Source organism: Chlorocebus sabaeus, chromosome 15 (genome assembly GCF_047675955.1).
Source record: "Chlorocebus sabaeus isolate Y175 chromosome 15, mChlSab1.0.hap1, whole genome shotgun sequence".
Lineage (NCBI taxonomy): Eukaryota > Metazoa > Chordata > Mammalia > Primates > Cercopithecidae > Chlorocebus > Chlorocebus sabaeus.
The window spans coordinates 70,888,035-70,911,565 of NC_132918.1; the positions used below are offsets into that span (position 1 = coordinate 70,888,035).

Consider the following 23,531-nt stretch of genomic DNA (forward strand, 5'->3'; position numbering starts at 1 on the left):
ACCTTTGTCTGTACCTCATTTTCTTCCCACGTGTGTAAAAGACCGTGTCTTCCATTGTGTCAGTGTTTCTCGGCAGAAGAGCGATGGAGGTTTCTGTAAACTGAGTTTCTACAGCTGGCAATAGAAGGTGGTCCGCAGTTATATTTTTTGTAGGGAAAGATATGGTTTTAGGTGACCACTCTGCACAGATTCTGGGAGGATTTCACAGTATTGGTAACCTGTTATTTTAGATTCTAAGTGTATTTGTAGCTCCAGAAGCACAAAAATAAACTGTGTTTTCTTGGAAAATGTGTGTGTCTGGGATATGTGACAGGAGTTGCAACCTTAAACAAGATTTCCAAGTGCTTACAGTTGAACCATGCCAGTAAAACTATGCTTATTTAGACATTAAAATCCTAGGGTGCCCATATAAGTATCCTAAACAATGTGTGTTACACGAGATTCTTTGCTAATGTGCTTTAGCTTTGAGTGTTCTTAGCTCTGGCTCCCACAGTGTTAATGTACTGCAGGGAAAGTTGAACTCAGATGGTGGGTCTTAGTTTCTGTTCAACGCATTTGATGGTGTGTTTCTTACATTCAAGAGAGTAGTTTCTAGTGTTGATGTAAGCCGCATCACAACTGGCAAGGTAGATTTCCTCACTCCTAATACTCATAGCGACGTGGAAGTTTTTCTTAGGCATTTAGAAGAGAGAAAAGGCAGCAGGTATACCCTTCCTCTGAGTATTCAGCAAGCATCACTTGATCATCCATTGTCTGCAAAGCGGTATGTAGAAACAGGGAAGACAAAGAGGAAGTTGGGGATCCTTCCTTCTGGAGCCTGAAGTCTGCTTTATTTCGTCAGTGTTTCACAGAAAATCAGGGTAAATTGCTTCTTTTGTCAAAATGTGATTTTCAAAAAGTTAAAAAGCAAAAAACTCATTCAAGTATTTAGTAAGCACATGCCAAAAATTTATTTAACTCATTGACGAAGGGAATAGTGGGATGACAAAGCTGGTTTAAAGGAAGCTATGAGAAGGATATTCAGGTAGATAGAAAACAAGAGAGAAAGGAGTGAAGGAAAAGAGAATACCAGAATAAGATTGCAAAGTTAGATAGAAAATGGTTCATTTCCTACAGGGCAATAAAACAATAATATTTGGGGTTATTGTTCATCTGGTCAGAAATGTTTTGCACCTATACTAGACAAAAATTAAGTGTAATTTACCAGTTTTCTACAGTCTGTATAGAATCTGGGTCCAATCAATAGTAAATAGTAAGTCAAACAAAGTTATATTTCCTGGGAGTGTTAGATGACACTTAGGTGGACTTGTCAGTCAATGCTGTAGTACATTACTACCCAATAGAGCTTTCTGCAATGATGAAAATATGCTATATATGTGGTGTTTAATATGGTAGCTATGGGCCAGATGTGGCTATTGAGCATTTGAAATGTAGCTAATGTAACTAAGGACCTGAATTCTTAATTTTATTTACTTTTCATTAATTTTGATTTAAGTAACCTCATGTGACTAATGGGTACCATGTTGGACAATATAGCTCTAATATGCCATTAAATGGGCAGACACTCATTTTTATTTCTTGTTTCCAATTTTGGATAGTTTTTTAAAATTGTATTTTAGATGTTGTGAGAGGAGCTATGTAAAAGAACTCAGAGTAGACTCCTTTGAGAAAACTAACTCTCTCATTAAGCAAATAATTTTTCTTTTTTCTCTTTCTTTTCTTTTCTTCTCTTTTCTACTCTTTTCTTTTCTTTTCTTTCTTGTTGAGACAGAGTCTCACTCTGTCACCCAGGCTGGAGTGCGGTGGCACAATCTCGGCTCACTGCAACCTCTGCCTCCCAGGTTCATGCAATTCTCCTGCCTCAGCCTCCCAAAGCTGGGATTACAGACGTGCGCCACTGTGCCTGGCTAATTTTTGTATTTTTTTAGTAGAGACAGGGTTTCACCATGTTGGTCAGGCTGGTCTCAAACTCCTTACCTCAAATGATCTTCCTGCCTCAACCTCCCAAAGTGCTGGGATTACAGGAGTGAGCCACCGCACCCAGCCAATAATTTCTTTTATTGGGTAAAAATCCTCATATATTGGGTTTCTTGGTAGTGGGGCTCATCTGAAATTGTTCTGGTCAGCAAGGGAGCCAGTTAGGAAAGCTAAGCCTGTTTGGAGGGAACCCAACTCTGGTGTTTTCCAAGTAAATCAACTTGGAATTAATTTTCCTTTAGCAAGATAATAATGGTCATGTCTAGTTTTGATTAAAAGGGGCTTTTGGGTTTGCAACAAAGGGAGAAGCTGTTGATATCTCACGAGGATTTTAAGGTTTATGTAAGTTAACTTTTCTGCTGCCATCACTTCATTATGCAAAAAGAGCAATTAATGCCTTGATAAGGTTGGCTTTGATTTCTGATTAAGCTCATTTGCTTTACTGAGTTTTCTCATCTTCTTGCTTGCTTGCAGGGCTTCTTCCGCAGAAGTATTCAGAAGAATATGATTTACACTTGTCACCGAGATAAGAACTGTGTTATTAATAAAGTCACCAGGAATCGATGCCAATACTGTCGACTCCAGAAGTGCTTTGAAGTGGGAATGTCCAAAGAATGTAAGTGGAGTCTCAAAAACCTTTTTCCCTTTTTCCTTATTTCTGTGATTTGCTCACCTTCCACAGTCATGTGGAATTCACACATGACACTAATGATATCTTGCCAAGGGTAGGTGTGAATCGAGATGACATGAAAATGGGGATTGATATGGAGATTTTGAGATGAAACTTGAGTGACAGTTGGTGGAGAGGCAGGAGTTAGGTGTCGTGGATAGCAGATTTGTATTCCAAAGCATTGGCTAACTCGCTGTGGATCCCAGAGCCATTAGCAGTAACTCAAGCATATCGCACAGTCACATGGTGACTCCATTTCCCCATCTTGACAATGGATATAAGGATCTTCGCCTGTATCAGTAAGGATAAGATAAAACGATAGGCATGAATGTTAACAGTAGTCATAATTTACCCTTTTTTAGGAGGGAAGGATTTGAAATATACAGGCTTTAGTGTAAACAGAGTATATATACACTGCAACAAATTTTGCTCTTTCTCTCTTTGACATGTAGAAATGTAGGGAATAAGAAAGTATTAGGTGGATGGCTTGGCTCAAGCAGGCCTGGGAATGTCATGGGGATATGTGCCCAGTGACGCTCTTGTGGGACTCCTGCTCTTCCTGTCACTCTATCACAGGGGGATTTTGGTGATGGCGTGCTGTGCACATGTGAGCAGTGGGCTGGGTGCTGCGTGGGGACCCTGGAGATACCCGAGACATGGCTACTGCCCTCCAAGAGCATGGGACAAAGAGCCAGGCACCCCAACCATGATCCTCTAATGGAGTTGGAGGAATTGTGCTCTGAATCAGGAGCTCTTAGATTTTGGAACTGGGAAACGTGACCCTTGGGTGAAATGACTAAAGAGGGAAAGCCCCTAGAGCCAGCCAGAGGTACTGCTCTGAGGGTGCCCAGCTGGGAACCTTGCCCTCTGCTTGGAGCTGTTGCTCAGGGATTGTAGCAGATGTTTCTTGGTAGCCCACCCAGATACCTTTCCTAACTGTACTCCTGCCCCTTCACCTTTCCTAACTGTACTCAGATTTTAGTTTTCTTTTATACCCTTTAGGTTTCTATGCTTCAGAGAAAACTTCAGGGCTCGGATCCACTCAGTCAATTAAAGCCAATCAGCGTATTTTATGTTCCAACCACATGTGTGAACATGTAACCTAGGCTGGTTCAGTGAGAGGGAATTCAAGACTCGTGCGTAGAATATCAGGACAGAAGTACCCTTCCCTCTGTGCATGTGAGCAAGGAAACAGGTAGCCACGAGTACCCTGGTGGCCATCCTCCAATCCCCAGGGGAGTCAGCTGTAGGACAAAGCATGCACTGTAGATGGAAAAGTGGAAAGACAGAAATCAAGCCCTCAATAGCACCATTGAATTACTGAACCAGCCAGCCCTGTGAAACCACTGCCTCCAGGTCGTTTTGTTATATTTGCCAAGAAGAACCCATTGAGGCTTTTGGAATGGACGTCTTGTTAATATTTAGAGTCCTCACGAATGAGAATGGACTGGGCCATCAGACAGGAAAGCATCCTGCATGTGCCATTCCTTCTGGGAAGCTCTTTTTCCCCTAGGCAGTTCCATCTGCAGGTGATCGGTCACTTGGCCACATTTCATCCACTTCCTTTCCCTCCCTCTAAATTTTAGAGCCATTGAGTTACTCAAAATCCATACATTTGAAGATAGGAAGCTAACATTCAATTGGCTCAGGCTCTAAATCCTACCACTGAAGAGAAAAGTATGATAACCTGAAATAGCCAGATTATTCCTGTGTGTGAGATTCACAGGATGATCACCTACTGCTCCAGTTTTGGTGTGATGTTCTGTAGACATGGATGTCACGCAGCATTTCTGTGGGAGAATTTCAGTTCAGGCTGAAATTATAAATGAGTAAGCCAGATGTGGTCTCAGGGAAAATCAGTACTTTTGCATTATTTTGTGTGGGCTAGAGACCCATTTCCTGCTTACATTACTTAAAACCCATATCCTGCTGCTCTGTAAAAACTGGCAGCTTGGTTGGCAATTAAAAAAAACAATGTTTACACCCACAGGAAAACTCTAGCATCAGCCCTCAAGGAGCTTATCACCTTAATTAGATTTAAAAATATAGAAATGGGAAGAAAATGGGATCATTATGTCCAAGTACACAAAAATAAATACATTTTTGTTAAAAGGAAATTGAAGGGAAAGAAATAAACACTTGGAATATAGAGATTGAGAGTCTAATAGGATATTTTTAAAGTTGAAACAGAAGGAAGCAGGCAAATATGAGAATCAGTAACCAATTATACCACAGTATACGCAACTGAAATGAACCCAAGAATAATAGATACTCGTAGAATGTTAGAAGTGAAAAGGGATCTTAGAGATTGATTTTCACTCACCTCTCTCATTTGACATACAAGTACACTAGGACTCAGAAAGATGAAACGGTTTTCCCAGCTGTCCCAACTGGCTGAAGACATAACCAAGACTACAGTGAAGTCGGCCACCTCTCCTCCCCATGCCTTTTCTGCAATAGCAAGATTAGCAAGATTCACATTCCGTTCTAGCCATAGGACATGTCAGTTCATCTGTATGTGTCAGAATCCTTTAGATGAGAGTGACAGAAAACCCAGCCCAAGCTGGCTTAAGCTACAACACTCTGCACATGTCACTGAAAAGTCCAGAGTAATATGCTGGATCCAAGGGCACATGTTTGTTTTCGGGGCATTGTTTCTCTTTGTCTCTCACAGCTGATTTTTGCTGTGTTGGCTTCATTATCAGGAAGATTTTCCCCATGTCTGACAAAGAAGGGCACCAACAGCTCCAGGCTGATAATCTATTGACCCATTAAAAAGAGAGACTCTTAGATCCCGATTGTTCCATCAAAGCCAAGGGACAGATTCTCAGTGGCCTAACTTGGGTCATGTGCCCCTCTATGAATGCATTGCTTTGGGCGGGGGATAGAATGTTGTAATTAGCCAGGTCTGGATTTTGTGTCAATATCTACAGCCCAGGACTGAGGTTGACTTCACCCAAACCATGTGGGTGGGGAGTGTGGAAGAAAATGTTCCTCAGAGAGGAATCAGAAAGACAGGAGGCAAAAAAATGTCCACCATGATTTGTCAAGTCCCACAGTGCTATTCCCAAGGCACTCTTCTTTATGCTGTGGGAGAAAAAAAGAAGGGTAAAAACTGAGAAAATTTAAGAATCATTATAGTAATAGCTAACTAGACAGGGTATTTTCTATGTGCCAAGTACTACTTTAACCACTTTTTTTTTTTTTTTTTTTTTCCGGTCACCCAGGCTGGAGTGCAGTGGCATGATCTCAGCTCCCTGCAACCTCTACCTCCTGGGTTCAAGCGATTCTCCTGCCTCAGCCTCCCAAGTAGCTGGGATTATAGGCGCCTGCCACCACGCCCAGCTAATTTTTGTATTTTTAGTAAAGATGGAGTTTCATCACGTTGGCCAGGCTGGTCTTGAACTCCTGACCTCACGTGATCCATCCACCTCGACGTCCCAAAATGCTGAGATTACAGGCGTGAGCCACTGCGCCCAGCCTACATTAACCACTTTTAATGCTTTATCCCATTGATCCTCATAATAACCCTATGAGATAGATTAGTTATAATTCCTCCTTCCCAAGTCCCATCTTTTTTTTTGGCAGATGTGGAAACTGAGACACAGAGACATTAATTTACTCGAGGTAACACAGTTAGTAAGGGGCAGTGCTGAGATTTGGAACCAGGCAGTTTGATGAGAAAGTCTATATTCAAATTGAAATATATACTGCGTGCCATAGGAAGCAGCATTTAAAACTCCGAGTTCCTTTTTCCACTCTATTTTATTGCCAGTGGTTAATAAAACAATAACCATACTCCTTGCTCTATATTAGAGATGTATTCCCTAGAAAATCATGTGCAAATTTAATTTTTATAGATCAAATTTGATTTTACGTATGTAAGGGGATTTACAAGTAAAAGAAATCTTTTAACGTGGCCTACCAGCACAGTATGCTTATTTCTTCTTTTTTTTTTTTTTTTTCTGTTTTGTAAATACTGCTGGGTATACCTTGTATTTTCCAAGGGCTTATAGAACTAGGGCAGCCTTTTTGCAGAGAAGTAGCTGTCTGTCAAAGCATAGAATGTGAACATGGTAATGGCAAGTGGAAAAAAATAGATTTTTAGCAGCATTCTAAAGGTGGTACAAAAATGTACTAAGAATTGGAGAAGGAGGCAAAGGAAGCAAACAGACTCGAAGTTGAATGATGAACTTCTGCTGGTGGCGTGGGAGGTTTGTAATGATGTCAGAAGAGGAAAACGTGGCAAAGCCGTGAAATAAAAACAATTAATGAAAAAGAGAAACAATAAATGAAGGCATAACATTTGGATGATAAAAGAAATGTCCAGACAAGCTTATAATATAGATAATAGCCGATGGTCCATGATGAGAAAGAAGATTTAAGATGATACTATTTAGAAACCATGGGAGTAAAGCCCTAGCAAGCCTGATCATATGCATTTAAGTCAGTTAAATGAATTCAAATGAATAGTTCAGATCGTTAAGCCAAAGGTCAGCAAACCATTTTTTAAAAGAACCGGCTCTTCGGGCATGGTGGCGCGTGCCTATAATCCCAGCTACTCAGGAGGCCAAGGCAGGAGAATCACTTGAACTTGGGAGGCGGAGGTTGCAATGAGCCGAGATCACGCCATTGCACTCCAGCCTGGGCGACAGGGTGAGACTCCGTCTCAAAAAAAAAAAAAAAAAAAGAACCAGCTCTTTTTTTAAAAAACGTTTGAAATTTTAGAAAATATTTTTGAGGCCCTGTGCAGTAGTTCACACTTGCAATCCCAGCAATTTGGGAGAAGGAGATGGGAGGATCTCTTGAGCCCAGTAGTTTAATGAGACCAGCCTGGGCAACATGGCAAGACCCCAACTCTACAAAAATTTTTTAAAAATTAGCTGAGAGTGATGGTGTGGACCTGTGGTCCCAGCTACTCAGCTAATCAGGAGGCCGAGGCAAGAGGATCACTTGAACCCAGGAGGTTGAGGCTGCAGTGAGCCATTTTCATGCCACTTCACTCCAGCCTGGGCAACAGAGCAAAACCCTGTCTCAAAAAAAAGGAAAATATTTGTCCTGGTCTTCATGACTTAACTTTGCCATGGTAGCACAAAAGTAGCCATGGAAAATATAAGCAAACAAGTGTGGTTATGTTCCAGTAAATCTTTATTTACAGAAGCAGGTGAGGGACTAGGTTTGGCCCACAGGCCATGGTTTGCCAACATCTGCTTTAAGTGGCTCATCCAGTGGCCACAGATGCCACTTAGGGCTGGTCTGTGATCCCATCCCACGCTTATCTCCTACCAGCAGACACACCCAGCTTCCAGCCACACTACACCATGCTGACTTAGGAGCCCTATGTCTCCATTTTTCTGAGGATTCACCTCCTTCTCCTTCAGTTGAACCCCAGGAGCCTGATGAAATGTTATTTCCTCTTTAAAGCCACCTGTAAGCCTCATTCCACACTCTAGGCAGAGTTATTCATTCTTCCCTCCCCAACCTCATGTTCTCACAGTGCTTTGCACAAAGCTCCATGAACCGCAAACTTATTATATTATCCAGATAGTATGATTCTTCACACACCAGTGAGTCTCCGTGGCTTGATTATAAACTCCTAAAAGGCATGCATCATGTCTTTCTCACCTTGTAGCCCCTGAACTTAGCATGAAGCTTTGCTCAGTGAAGTTAGAATGATCAAGTGGTTAAATGTGACCAGTTTTAAAGGCAAACCCAACTTCTCCCTGGCTTTACTTTCTGAAAAGTTGTCAGAGGCCAAACAATTCTAGGTGTGTATTCAAATTGTAGTCATTCGTTTATCTTCTAGGGGCCCAGAACAAGTTATTCAACTTCTTTGAGGCTGTGTTTTCTACCTGGATGAGAGGAACATCGGTATTGCCTAACAGCCCAGGCGTGACATGAGAATTGATGCTTTTAATCCTGTTTAGACAGCAGTGTTTCCATAAGCTGCTTCCTCTTCCCAGTTCCCTCCCCCAGAAGACATTAGAGCTTCTAGGGCTTTTGCCAGTGAAAAAGGCTGAGCTGAGCAGGTGTCTTGGGTAGTTGTGCATGGCAGAAGCCCAGTTAAGAGAGAGAAGCAAAGATGGACATGTGTTGGGGTTTGGACCTTACCTTTGCCAAACCTTAGCTATCACAGAAGGGGGTCCAGGGATAGGGGAGACACTGCGGTCAGGAGGTCAAAAGGAAAGTGGAAGACAAGAATTAGGCCAGAATTATGACTTGGGTGCTGTGAGGAAGGGACAGTAGTATACCCTGGATGCCCCTGAGGTTAGGCTAGGTTCCCATGGGTCACTGGTCTCCTCCAAGACTGGGTGCCCCCACCCTGTGTCTGTAACAAAAACACCATGGAAGGTACTGTTGCTGCCACCCCCTCATCCTAGTTCCTTTCTTTCTGAAAACCACTGGCCATGAATTCATGCAGGGGAGCCTCTTTGTATTGCTCTTTGAGGTTATGTTTATGTGCCCATGCCCTTGAGTGATGAGCAAAACATGTCTGATTTTGTTTGAGAATGCTTTTTAACGTTTATTTCACAGCATTTTTTTTCCTATGACAGTTTCGTAAGTGTATTTGTAGAATAGAGCAATTGAATAATCTCTGAATTTAAGAGTCCCTAAGTACTCATTGATACCTTTTCATTTGGGGCATATTGAGCTTAAAAACAGCTTTTCATAAAGTCTCTAAATTCCAGTTTATACTTTAGACGTGAACGTCCCCATGGGTCGATTGGATGGAATGAATGTGCTTTGTACGGGCACTTAGATACTTCTGTGGGAGAATTTTGTTGTTCTGTGTTTCTCTCATTCCCCCTTTACTGTTCAACTTAGATTAAAACAAACCTGTTGGACTAAAGGCACTTAACCTTAGTTAGAATCACCTTTGCTGGTGCACAAATTATATTGATGTGCTCATTGGTTCTACTGCTGGATTTTACTGGCTTAATAACAGGGAAATTCATATTGTAGGTTGCCCTGTGTAGTTGGGAAATTACATAAAAATCATCATCAGGGCACTTAATGTCTTTCTAATTTTAGTTTATTTCTTCATTTGTTCCCGTGTTAGATCCCAGCCTGTTACTTTGCTTCCAAGGTTCACTGTGATCATTTTGTTCTGCTCACCAGAGACTACCATTAACCCCCACCTTCTCTTCTTGCTCTGTGGCACACAAATCCCCAAAGAGCCTCCCAAAAGTAAGCGAAAGGCTGGAAACTTCCTACTTTTATATCTAAAAATGTCCTAGAAGCTGGAAAATAAAAATCTGCTGCCCCTTTCTACTTGCCAAATATGAGTATTTGCCTGCATCTGTTTAGGAGATTTTTTTAAAAAAATAAAAATTCTGTTTGGGTACCAGCAGCCCGGTGATGTCAGTGCCACTGTGGGACTCAAAGCCCATTAACACTCAGACTGCAAAGGAAGTATTAACATTCCTTCAGCTTTACTGACACATTTCTCCCCACTGCCTGTCTCCTGGAGTGGGGACACTCAGTACATTCTCACCTTAGAAAAATGAGAAATTTCCATTACACAATAGAACAGCACAGGGGAAAGAACAAAGGGCTTTGAAGTTAGCCTGAGCTGAGTTCAAATGCAGCCTTCGCCTCTAGCTGTCTCAACTTGGGCACATGGCAAAATTTTGCTTCACGTGAAATGAACTAACCCATTGCGTGGAGATTATCACAGCAATGCTGCAGGATTGTTTTGTGGATTGGACCTCATGGGGCAATGCATTTAGCACCATGCTTGGCACATAGTAGGTGTTGAATGAGAGTGGTTCTCTGCCACTGCTTCTTGTGGTGACACAGTTTGGCTGCCACTGTGGCTGCTGCCACAGCTGTGTGTTATTATAGTTACAGCCTTGATTATACTTCAGGAGAAAAGTTAAAAGTAGAGACTCTATTCATTTTGAATTGTTTAGAATGTAGAAGTGCAGCCCCAAATATTATGTCACAGCCTTAAAAATAAAGCTTGCAAGCATGGTTTCTAAAATAAATATCCACCTTTCTTGGCTACTTAAACCAGAAGCCAGATGGCTCATTTGCCCAGAGATGCCGAGACATGTGTAATCAGAGAACGGGAGAGTATCCTGGTATTCTGGAACTCAACTCCATGGAGAAAACTGAACTGGGGTGTTAGAAAGGATGCTTGGCCCCCTTCCTGCCTCAGTCAGCTCAAGGTGAGGCCATCGGGGTCTTCCAGTGGTACTGAGCCCAAGCTAAATCACCACAGAGGCAGTTTCCCTTCCCTTCCCCTTCCCCGCCCTCCCAGCAGCTGCCTTTCTTTGCTCATCTGGCACCTTCCATCTCTCCTCTGCCTTATTTGGGACTCTGTAGCCTGCCTTCCTCCAGATCCATCATGTCCCTTCTCCCAACCAACTCCTGTTCACTCTGTGTTCTACTCAGCAAGACCGCTTTTGCTGTTAGCTACCCGAGAGGAAAGCTGGGGAGGACATCGGTGGTGCTGTGGTAGTTCATGGTCACAAGAGGCTTTACCAATGGCAAGAGCCCCAAGACTTCAGGTTATCCCCTGCAGCAGGTAGGACAGGAATCATATTCTGATTCAGTTTCCTGAAATTGAGAGAGGGTAAGAGACCTGCCTAAGGTCACACAGCTGGTTTACACCCATGGGTCTTCATTCTAATTCTCAGCATCCTTTCAACTACCCTTTGCTTCTCTAAGCAGTGAACTTTTTGCACACATTTAAGGCTACACACTTTTCAGTATCTTCACCTGTATTCGCTCCCAAATCAAATATTCTATAATTATAGGCTGGGCATGGAGGCTCACACCTGTAATCCCAGCACTTTGGGAGGCTGAGGTGGGTGGATCACTTGAGATCAGGAGTTTGAGACCAGCCTGGGCAGCACAGTGAAACCCTGTCTCTACTAAAAATACAAAAAAATTAGCTGGGCATGGTGGTGTGCCTCTGTAATCCCAGCTATTCTGGAGGCCGAGGCACAAGAATCGCATGAACCCGGGAGGCGGAGGCTGCAGTGAGCCAAGATGGAGCCACTGCACTCCAGCCTGGGCAACACAGCAAGACTGTCTCAAAAAAAAAAAAAATTATATATGTGGTTTGATTTGATATGTATACTAGTTTAATTCTGTATTCCACTAAGTGTAAACTGCATGCTGTGATATGAAATGTAATTTTAGGGAATAAAGAACTTGGCATGAGTTAGTATCTACTCATTTAATGATAAAGTATTTCCTTTTCAATATCTATTGTCTTTTTATTACCAATGAGAAAAATCTCAGTTTGATGCCAATACAGCCTTAATATTTCTTGAATCTCTGCTCATGTCTCTTTTTAACAGAGGATGGCAACAATACCTAGGTAGGACTGGATTGTATTTATTTCAGAGGTCTGCAAATTTTCTTAAATGGCCAGGCAGTAAATATTTTAGCATCTGCAGGCCATTTGGTATTTTTTGCAACTACTCAACTCTACTATTGCAGCTTCAGAGCTTCACAATTGAGCATGGCTTTGTTCCAATAAAACTTTAGAAACACGGGCAGTTGACCTGAAAACCCTGTTTATTTTTTACCCTACCTTTCTATTTATGGCAAATGGCACTCCTTTCCCCTTTATAGTAGTAATATAAAAATTTCCTCTAAATTTTATTTAAGAAAAAAACCAATTGAGACAGAAATCGTAAGTGTGTAGCAGCCTGTGAATATGTGCAAAATTGTGAAGGCAGTACTTCAAAGGACTGAAGTTTGAGAAACACTGGTTTTATATGTTCTTATATCTTAGGAATAGAAGCAGAGTCTTAAGCTGTGGCCTCGGCCCTCTCAGAGTCTCTGTAGTGCCTCAGTTGCTGGTCAGATCCCACTGACATGCCCCTGCCTTGCTGCCTGCCCCTAACCCTTCCTCACATCCTGAACTCTGTGCACAACTTGAAGATGGGAAGGAGGGGGGGTCTCAGTGTTTTTGGATCCTCAAGGTTTAGACCTTTCCTAATAAAACAAAGGGTCAATGAATGGGTGGATCTGTCACAGTGGATTTTAAGCCTCCAGGGGAACTGATGGAGGAATAATGAGAGACATGGGAGCCTCTCAAGTTGCACCATTTACTCCCCCTCCCAAAGAGTGGCAAGGCAGTATGCAGCTTAAAGCCAGAACTTAAGGGGCAGCCAGTTTCATACCCCAACCCACCACTTACTTAGCTCTGTGTGATCTTGGGCAGGTCAGTTAACATCTGTGTGCACGAGGTTGCTTGTCTGTAACATGAAGAGAGTAATAGTACCTACTTCGTGTGGTTATTGTGAGAAGGAAATGAATTAATATATGGCAGGGGCTAAAAATAGTACTTAGCTAAGCATTAGCTCCTGTTACTGTTCCGGTATCTGTTATGAGACTGAGCCATCCTGGTCTCTAAAGATTGGTGTATTCGTTCATCAGTGGTCCTTAGTGATTGTACAGGACAGCTAATGCTCCTTCCGGACCAGTGGTCCCTTTACTCAAAACAAGAAGTATGTGTCCTTGGGACTCACATCTACCCCCACAAAGCATGGTGATGGGTAGATGGGGCCAGAAGCCGTTTCAGCTCTAAGCCAGATGATCTGATGTTGGAATTCATGGCCCTTCAACGCTTACAGAATCAACTCCAAATGTCCAAACGTGTTAGCATGAGCAGAGAACCCTGCACAGCTGCCCCAGCCTGCCTGGCACTGATCTCTTGTCATGTACCCCGAAATGTGCCAGGCACTAGCCACTAGCCACTCAGTGTCCTCACATGTGACACAGCATCCTTAGGCTGTGCCTGCTGTTCTCTCTGCCTGCAATGCCTTTCCCTCCCTACTCCTCCTTGAAGCCACCTTCTTCCTAAAGGAGCAGGCATGCACATGTACACACGACACACTTTTCTAACAGCAAGGCGTGTGTGGGGGTCACTCTCACCTCTCTATGCTATGATGTGTTAGTGGCACCTCTACTGAGATGACTTTCAGAGTCAAACTGTTTTTTTGGGGGGTCCAGGAGATTTTGGTGTCTGTGTGTATATATATGTATTGCGAGAGAGAAAACCCATCACACAGGCGGTCCCTCACTGGCTGGGGGTGCTTCAAGGATGAGTATGGAGTTTGGTTTTTATTTGAGTCTTTAATTGTGAGCCCAGTGCCTTGTACTTAATAGATATTTCTGGAATGAATTGAAAGCAAAGGGTATGGCTGGGTGCAGTGGCTCACGCCTGTAATCCCAACACTTTGGGAGACTGAGGCAGGCGGATCGCGAGGTCAGGAGATTGAGACCATCCCAGATAACATGGTGAAACCCCATCTCTACTAAAAATACAAAAAAAATAAAAAATAAAAAACAAAAACCCGGATGTGGTGGCATGTGCCTGTAATCCCAGCTACTCAGGAGGCTAAGACAGGAGAATTGCTTGACCTGGGAGGCGGAGGTTGCAGTGAGCTGAGATCGTGCCACTGTACTCCAGATTGGGTGACAGACTAAGACTCCATCTCAAAAAGAAAGAGAGAGAGAGGAAGAAAAGAAAGGGAAGGGAAGGGGAGGGGAGGGGAGGGGAGAGAAGGGGAGGGGAGGAAGGAAGGAAAAGAGAGAAAGAACGAAAAGGGTACTTAAGGACTGGGGATTCTGAATCAGGAACTTCTATGTGATCTTTCCAAGAGTTAAGAGATTTGAACACGTGGACTTAAAGTGAAATACAAGCCCAAGAAAACATTAGGTCTTATTGATATCATGAGCCCATTTTTACCTTTCCCATTCTGCCTGCTTTCCCACTTTGCACCATATGAATGATAGCATGTTACCCCTTTCATGACATGACATCACAATGCTGTTTGTTCTATGGTGCATGTAAACAGATGAAGCTTGTAAATAGGTCCTAACAGAGATTTACTTTCTCTCAAAGCTATACACACACACACACACACACACACACACACACACACACACAAATATTTCATCGGATCGATCATTTGTTAAGGTGCACTATTATTTTAAATACCACTAAAAGGGAAAACGGCGCCTATTAAACCAAGACACACTACAGATTGTAAGACAGGTGGCAATTTCAGAAACGGGGAGAGGAAGGGAGAGAGGGAGAAACCAGATATCAACCCTGTAAGAAAAAAGGAAGTGCCTTACATTCTAAACTGGAAATATTGGATGTTTTCATCTTGAGCTGTTTTTTATTCTGCTTTAAATAGACGTTGATAAAACCTTAGTGCCCAAAGACAATCCCCAGCACAGGGAGTTGGCTGAATAAATATGCAAGGGCTTCTAAAATAGCTGGCAGAGAGCCCTTTGTTTGGAAACAAATGTCTCCCTAAAAATAGCAACCCCAAATTCTCCTGCAGTCCCTGTGTTCTGGAGCAATGAGCATGGCCCTTTACGTACCTTCTCCCAGTGACAGCAGTTCTCAGGAGAGTGGCTACCTAAATCACTCAGTAAATCCTTCCATAGAGTACAGTCTGGAATTTACTCTTCCTGGAGTGGTATCAAGCACTTAAACCCTATCTCTTCTCCCTCTGCTATCACAAAATATTAACTATCATGGTTAGGTTATTTCTTTCATCCTTCTCCCTTTACAGCTGGAAAACAAAGAGTTGAGCAATTATGTGATGAATTAGATTAATGAAGACAGACATCTTTTAGTACTGGGACCAAGCAAAGCAAACACCCTGTTTTCTCAAGAGAAGGAATGTTTTTGTCCCAAATACACACTTGATTGTTCCGGCACTTCATTTTACCAAGCGTAAAATACCTCCGTGATTTAAAAAACAAAAACAAAAAAAAACCTGCTTGTTTCATTTTTCAAAATGATTTTAGGACAAACATATTTTATTGATGTTGAAAAATGCAAATCCTCCATTTTTCTTTGCTTGTTTTTTAGGGCGAGGGAGTTATAAGGTCAGTTGGTCTGACTTCTAAACAATATTTTGGTTTAGCAACATTGTTTAAATCTTAAAATAAAACTAAGAAACTTCACTAGTGTTTCAAAATGGACCCATTTGGGAGCCAGTCATGATATGGCCCTTCCAAAGGGAAAGATGAAAGTTGTGTCTAGTAAACTCTGGACTCAAGGGATTTAATGAGGACAGGAGGAGAACCAAGTGAAAGGTAATAAGTGAAGGAGTCCCACTTTATGTCCTGAAAGTGTCCAGACAGAATGTTTCAGTAGTTTTAAACTGAATGGAAACTTGGCTGTGATGCCCTTGGACTTTGAGCTCTCAGAAATCTGAAAATACGCAGTCTCAGAATATACTCATACCCTACTCTAATAGATGCAGTGAGTGAGTTATTTCAGGAAGAAAGACGTCAGGGCTTCGTCCTGCCTCTTGGGGCTGAGCAAACTCTTGGAGGTGGCCTTCCCCGCATTCTCAGGATAACAATGGTGTCCAGGTCTATGGAGTGCAAAGCTCCATTTTGTCTTTACAAATAGTGCCTTCTGTGTGGCATTGTATTCCTTAAACATAGAATTGCATCCATCAGATTGAAGTGTGGTGCTTTACTCCACCAGAATGGCTGACACTAAAAGGACTGACAATAGCAAATGTTGGTGAGATGTGAAGCAACTGGAACTCTCACGCGTGGCTTGTGGAAGTATAAATCAAGCCAAAGTTTGGAACACTCTTTGGCAGTATCTCCTAAAGCTAAACATATCAATATGACTGAGTAGTTCTATTCCTGGGAACATACTCAATAGAAATGAGAGTATGGGCCCACCCAAAGACACATACAAGAATGTTCACTGCAGATTTATTCCCAGTCCTAGGGTAGCGGGGGAGCCCATAGGTCTGTCAACAGTAGACTGTGTAAATAAATTGTGACATATTCAAGTCATGGAATATGCTTAGTAATAAAGAACTAACAGCATGGATGAACTCACATGATATTGAGTGAAAGAACTTAGAATAAGAGACAAGAAACAGTCTATATTACTCCATTTGTTTAAAGATTTAAAATGAGTAAAACTTGTCTATGTGATAACGATGAGAATGGTGGTTACCCTCAGAAAGGAAATATTGACTCGAAAGAGGCACATGGGATCCCTGTGGGGTGGTCGACATTCTAAACTTTAATCTGATGTGTACATACAAAACTATGTGTATATTTTACTTCGGTGAAAAAGAAACAGATTAAAATGTGGAGTAGTGGAATGGCCATTTCTTCCTGTGCATAGAGAAATTGTGTTAGCACCAAGAAGAGTAATACCTCTCATTAGAAGAATCTTCCTTCCTGTTAATACTTTAACATTTCTTCAGGCAGTGTTTTAACATCTTGGCATTTTGCCTTTTCCTCTGGTTTGAGACCCTTTTCACTTCAGTTTGAATGTGTAAGGAACACCAGAAATGCACTATGGGCCATGATCTACTCCTAGTTCTCTGAGTATGGTTATCTAATACCCCAAATTGCATCAACCCACATAACTAGCTTTTTCTTTCAGGGCTATGCACTCCAAATTAATAGCCCAGGGATTTGTTTATAGCCTGTTATATTTGAAAAATTATTTGACCCATCAGATAATAAACAGCTAAAAAAAGAGAATGTAAGAATTATTATTTCTAAGTGTTAAATTATCAGTAGTGGCTGTAAGTTCCTTTTAGAAATATAGTATTCATGGGTATATACCCAAAGGATTATAAATCATGCTGCTATAAAGACACATGCACATGTATGTTCATTGCGGCACTATTCACAATAGCAAAGACTTGGAATCAACCCAAATGTCCATCAGTGACGGACTGGATTAAGAAAATGTGGCACATATACACCATGGAATACTATGCAGCCATAAAAAAGGATGAGTTTGTGTCCTTTGTAGGGACATGGATGCAGCTGAAAACCATCATTCTCACCAAACTATCGCAAGAACAGAAAACCAAACATCGCGTGTTCTCACTCATAGGTGGGAACTGAACAATGAGATCACTTTGACTCGGGAAGGGGAACATCACACATCGGGGCCTATTATGGGGAGAAGGAAGGGGGGAGGGATTGCATTGGGAGTTATATCTGATGTAAATGACGAGTTGATGGGTGCTGATGAGTCGATGGGTGCAGCACACCAACATGGCACAAGTATACATATGTAACAAACCTGCACGTTATGCACATGTACCCTAGAACTTAAAATATAATAATAATAAAAAAAAAGAAATATAGTGTTCAAAATGTGATTTATGAACTTATGTGGATTCCAGTTTAATAATTAGCTAATTATTTTTTCCATAATTAAAAAAACAAGGTGCTTTATATTTTGATTCATTCATTAAAGGGAACTGGGACTTCAAATGAATAATCAAATTGAGACTGGCTTAGGGAAGTTAACAAAAAGTTTTGGCTGCTACAATAGGCAACCTAGTTTAAAAAAAAAAAAGCCATCAGAGTAATTTATTTGTAAGTTCTAAATTTATCAAAGATTCATCTTTATTTCCTTGTCTTTTTTTTTTTTTTTTTTTTTTTTTTGAGACAGAGTCACACTCTGTCACCCAGGCTGGAAAGCAGTGATGCAATCTTGGCTCACTGCAATCTCTGCCTCCTGGGTTCAAGTGATTCTCGTGCCTCACGCACCCAAGTAGCTGGGATTATAGGTATGTGCCTCCACATCCAACTAATTTGTGTATTTTTAGCAGAGGTAGGGTTTTGCCATGTTGGCCAGGCTGGTCTCAAACGCCTGGCCACAGTGATCCACCCACCTCGCCCTCATGGGGATACAGGTGTGAGCCACTGTGCCCAGCCTCCTTGTCCTTTTTATTTTTATTATTTGAAAGTGTTTAATATATACTTATGGCAGAAAAGAAAGCAGTAAAAATGACAAATTCTTTCCTAATGTCAGTTTGCAGAGTATGAGCAATTAATCCAGCATTTGAAATTTAGACATGAAAACATACAACTTGTGGTTTCATGAGATGGTATTTTAACAAGTTGATTTAAAATATGTAATATCACTTCTAAAATATCAAAACTAATAGGGTTCGTTATCTCTGCAAAAGCGAATATTAGCAAATCCTCACCCTTTTTATAGAAATATATTTATCTCTTGTTGCCATCTTCAATGAATACAATGAGGCTTACAAAAGTATTGTGAAAAAAATGACAACTCAACAGTAAAAAGACAAATAGCTCAATTTTAAAATGGGCAATGGATTTGAGTAGACATTCCACCAAAGGAAATACACAAATATCTAATAAACACATGAAAAGATGCTCAACATCTTTAGTCATGGAAATGCAAGTCAAAACCATGATGGGATGCTGGTTCACACCAATTAAGATGGCTATGATAAAAAAGACGAGCAATAACAAATGTTAGGAAGATGTACAGAAATTTGGACACTCACACTGCTAGTGGGATCATAAATGGTACATTGCCACTATGAAAAATACTTTGGCAGTTCCTCAAGAACTTAAACAGAGAGTTATCATGGTACCCATTCATTTTACTCCTAAGTATATACTCAAGAGAAATAAAAACATGTATCCACACAGAAACTTGACAGAAATGCTTACAGAAGCATTATTCATAATAGCAAAATGCTGAAACACCCAACTATCCATTAATTGATGAATAGACAAAATGTGATATATCCTTACAGCAGAATATTTTTCATCCATACAAAGGAATGAAATATTAATATATGGTACGACACGGATGACCTTTGAAAATATTACGCTAAGTGAAAGAAGCCAGACACAAAAGGCCCCATATTCTATGGGTTCATCCATACAAAATGTCCAGAAAGGGCAAATCCATAGAAACCCAAAGTAAATTCGGAGTTGCTAGTAGTTGTCTATCAGTGGTGAATGGGGAGGGCTGCTAATGAGTTCCTTTTTGGGGGCGATGAGATATTCTGGACTTAGATGATGGTGACTGTTTCACAGTTTGTGAAATTTGTGAATATATTAAAAACCCTGAATAACACATTTTAAAAGGGCAGATTTATAGCATTTGAACTGTATCTCAGTTCTAAAAGAAAACAGATGATTTTAAAGTGTTAGATTAATTGATGTAAGGGAAAATACAAAAATACCCCTTGGCGTGAGATTCGTATACTAAGTTGTGTATGTACTAGATGAGGGCTCTTATTTGGTAAAAATTGTTTGGTACTCAGAGCTAAAAGGGGACAAGGTCAGTGGCAAGATTCTAGGTGTCCACAAGAGGAAAACAGCCTTGTTGTTCAGAAGAATCACAGATGTTCTAGATACTGATGTTTGAGATGAATGTTTCCCACAGGTCTTTATAAAGTGAGTACTGGGAGACGTCATTTAGGATGTCCTTGACATTTTTCATTGCTCTTCCTCAGGACATCCCTCCAGGTAGTTATTCAATCTCATCTGTTTTCCAAATTGAAATAAAAAGGCATGGAAAAGCAAGGCAATCCTTATGACCTTAGACCCAAAAGAAATAACGATGGGCATGAAATGGAGACAGTACAATAAAGATGGCTTCCTCAAAACAAGAGTTGACTCTCCTCTTCATTCCGTTTCAAATTCTATAATTTAAAAGCACTCTCCTTCAAATAATGCCTTTATGGGTATTGTCTGTTTCTGTTTGATTTTCCCTTTTAAGGTAGAAATCAACTTTTTATTTTAGAATATGTTTCTCTTTATTAAGGTATAACTTACATATCTTAATGGCATAGACTTTTAAGTGTACTGTTTAGTAAGTTTTGATAAATATATGCATCCTTCAAACCACCTCCTAAGTCAGGATATTAGAAAGAAGCATGTGGGAGCTTTCTGGGGTTGGAACACTTCATATCTTGATTTAGGTGGTGGTTATAATTAAGGTAAACTCTTCCAATGTCTGTCACCATAGGTTAGTTTTGCTCGTTGAACTTCATCTACACAGAATCACAGTGTATGCTCTTTTGTGTCTAGCTTCTTTCATTCATCATTACATCTGTAGGATTTTCCCATGTTGGCGCATGTATTGGTTGTTTGCTCCTTCTGTTGCTGAGTAGCATTCTATTTTATAGATAGGCTCTTCTCATGTTGATGGACATTTGGGTTGTTTCCGGTTTGAAGCTATTTTGAATAACATTGCCATGAATATCCTGTACATGCTTTGTGGGAAGCATGGCCACTTATTTCTCCTGGGTACAGACCTAAGAGTGAAATTACCCTGTCAAAGGGACACACGTGTTTAATTTTATTAAAAGCAGTTCGTTTTCCAAGTGGTTCTTCTACCTGCCATTTTACCCTCCACCAGCAGTGTATGGGAATTCCAGTTGTTCTACATCCTTCCATACCTTGATATTTCAGTCTTTTAATTTCAGAGATCCTCCTGGGTCTGAAGTGGTAGCTCATTGTGGTTTTAATGTGCATTTTCCTGATGACTAGTGATGTTGCATTTCTTTCTAATTTAACAAAAACTCATTTATTAAGTTAGAAAGTATAAAACAAAATTATGCACAGTTTGATCTCATATTTGTAACAACACGTAAGATTTGAAAGATAAAACCCAAAATGTCCAAAGTTATTGTCACGTTTTTTGAGCTTATCTGTATTTTTATCATTTAGCATTTTAGTGGACATTTGTTTGTGTGATTAAAAAAAAGAAAAGCTTTTTTAAAAAGTGAATTAACTCAGATTATTCTGAGGTAAAACTTCAGTTTTCCTGATTTTCTAACACTAAATAATGTTGGCTATTGACAATGCTTTAGATAGAAATGGTTGAGAAAAATTGAGGCCAATACTGTTTTTGCACTTACTTCTTGCACTTACTTCTTTGTTTCCCCAAAGAAGATCAAATCCATTCCTAAATATTTAGAAATGTTGATATCTGAGGATAACATCCATATTCACTTCAGTGTAAAAGACCATAATCAGGGGTCAGCCTATGAGCCAAATCTAGCCTGCTGCCTGTTTTCGTCAATACAATTTTATTGAAACAGCCACATGCATTCACTTATGTGTTGTCTGCTGCTGCCTCCTTGCTAAACAACAGAGCTGAGTAGTTGTCACAGAGGCCATACTGCCCACAAAGCGTAAAATATTTACCATCTGGCCCTTTAAAGAAAAAGTTTTGCCAACCCTTGCCATATTCACTCTTAAAAGTTTCTATTCTAATTCAAACACTGGTTTTAAGAGTTTAGTTCCATACCAAATATATGTGCAATTTGTGACTGCAGCCTTGATTTCTATCCAGTTCATAGAAGCTACTCAGTGGTTACATGCCTTACCATCCTATCTCAACAATTCAGTAGGGACTTTCTGATTTCAACTCTGAACTGAAAATTCTTAAACTATTCCTTTCCCAACCTCCAAAATCTGGTCATTTTAGGTACAGGGAACATAAAAAGTGTTGGTTTCTAATACAAATGCAACTAACTATGAAGTTATATCCTTTTAACAACACATATAGATGAGAATTTAAACATCCAACTGATAACTCTTTTTTTTTTTTTTTTTTTTTTTTTTAGATAAAGTAAGTAGTGACTGTGAATAGATGAGCTTGCTTTTCTTGTCTAGAAATTGCCTCAGAAGGCAGTTCCAGAAGAGGAGAGAGAAAAATGTTGTAAACAGTGACACTAGAGTTGGAACAAGTAAACTCAGGATGACTTTTCTTTGAACAGTCATATATCATATAAAACCTCACTCATTTATAGCCACACATGATATATAGTGAAATGCTCTAACATTTAAGTCCAGCTCATGACAAACTTATTACCCTTCACTGATGCCTTTAATAAACTACCAAAAAGGCAGGTAAAGCAAATTCCCTTAAGCGAGCATGATGTACTGGCCCATTTTTAAGATGGACTTCAAGCAAGAACAGTAACTGCCTCTGTTTTCTCACCTGTAACATAAAAGTCTTCATTCCTACCCTTTTTACACCTAAGGGAGTTTGTGAGAATAAAGTATCAAGAGTATCAAAAAGCTGTGAAAGTGCTTTGAGAAATCAAAATGCTTTCAAAACAGAAGATATAGATATAATTGTGGTTAATTTTATTGACTCAAAGCCTTCAGAGCAACCTGTGTCTGGGTCTCCCCCATCAGGCAAGGAAAGGGCATTACCTTTCTCCTGAACCCTACATCACCCAAGACTTCCTGTCTACAGAGAACAGAGCATGTCTCCAGTGAAGAAATCTTTGCTATGCATGCTCTTGTCACGATAGAACTTCCCCGGCCTACTTAGCTTTCAAACTTTGCGCATCTAAAAGATACAACCATCTTTCTTAGAGTTCCTTCCTAGATCTAATTATACAAAACCGGGGGTTCCGCAAGCATCGCCTCCCATCCAAACTCATCACACACGTTCCTGTTTCAAGGGTGAATCAACATGTGAACTTTGCTGCTGCAGAGAGCTGACAGCTGCTTCTGAGTTATTCCTGGTGCCTCTGACAGTTTCTAGGATATTCTGGGGGAAAAAATAAGATATGAGAATCCACTGGAACTTTGGTTCTGTTGGCCTGTAATTCATTAATAAATGCGGAAGAGATCTGTGCAGTAGGAAGGAATATACAGTATCCACTTGGGTCTAATGTAATAGCTGTCTATTAAAAAGCACTACACTGAGAACCCAGAATGTGAAACCTAGGGGCCAGCCATGCCTAACTAGCTGGGTGGCCATGGGCAAGTCACTTAACCTCTCTGGGTACTGCACGACTATAAAACAAGGACATTGAGGCAATGATCGGTAAGATCCCTTCCAGCCATCACACAATCCGAGACAATAGATTGTAACATCCCTTTAATTAGAGTCAGTAAAACCTCTTCATTGAAAATCATATTTGCTTCCAGGACATAATTACAGTGAAACCTAATTCATACTGTGCTCTGCTCCAAATACAGTAGAGAGAGAGCTGTTAAGTGGTTTTTGAACATAATGTGCCAAGATTGACTTCTCTTGCTGCTTTTTTCTCATATGTCACCTTTTTATGTGGGGATCTCTGAACATTTTTGTCATGGTGTGCTA

At 40.7% G+C, this 23,531-nt stretch overlaps 1 protein-coding gene across 3 annotated transcripts in view; it reads left to right on the forward strand.

Moving 5' to 3' along the window:
• Positions 1-23,531, forward strand: part of RARB (retinoic acid receptor beta) — a 769,451-nt gene that overhangs the window by 669,527 nt on the left and 76,393 nt on the right. For all 3 annotated transcript variants that reach the window (XM_038002334.2, XM_008009295.3, XM_038002336.2), the window contains one exon: positions 2,452-2,593. In XM_038002334.2, the coding sequence (XP_037858262.2) occupies positions 2,452-2,593 (142 nt within the window). The remainder of the gene's footprint in view (positions 1-2,451; positions 2,594-23,531) is intronic.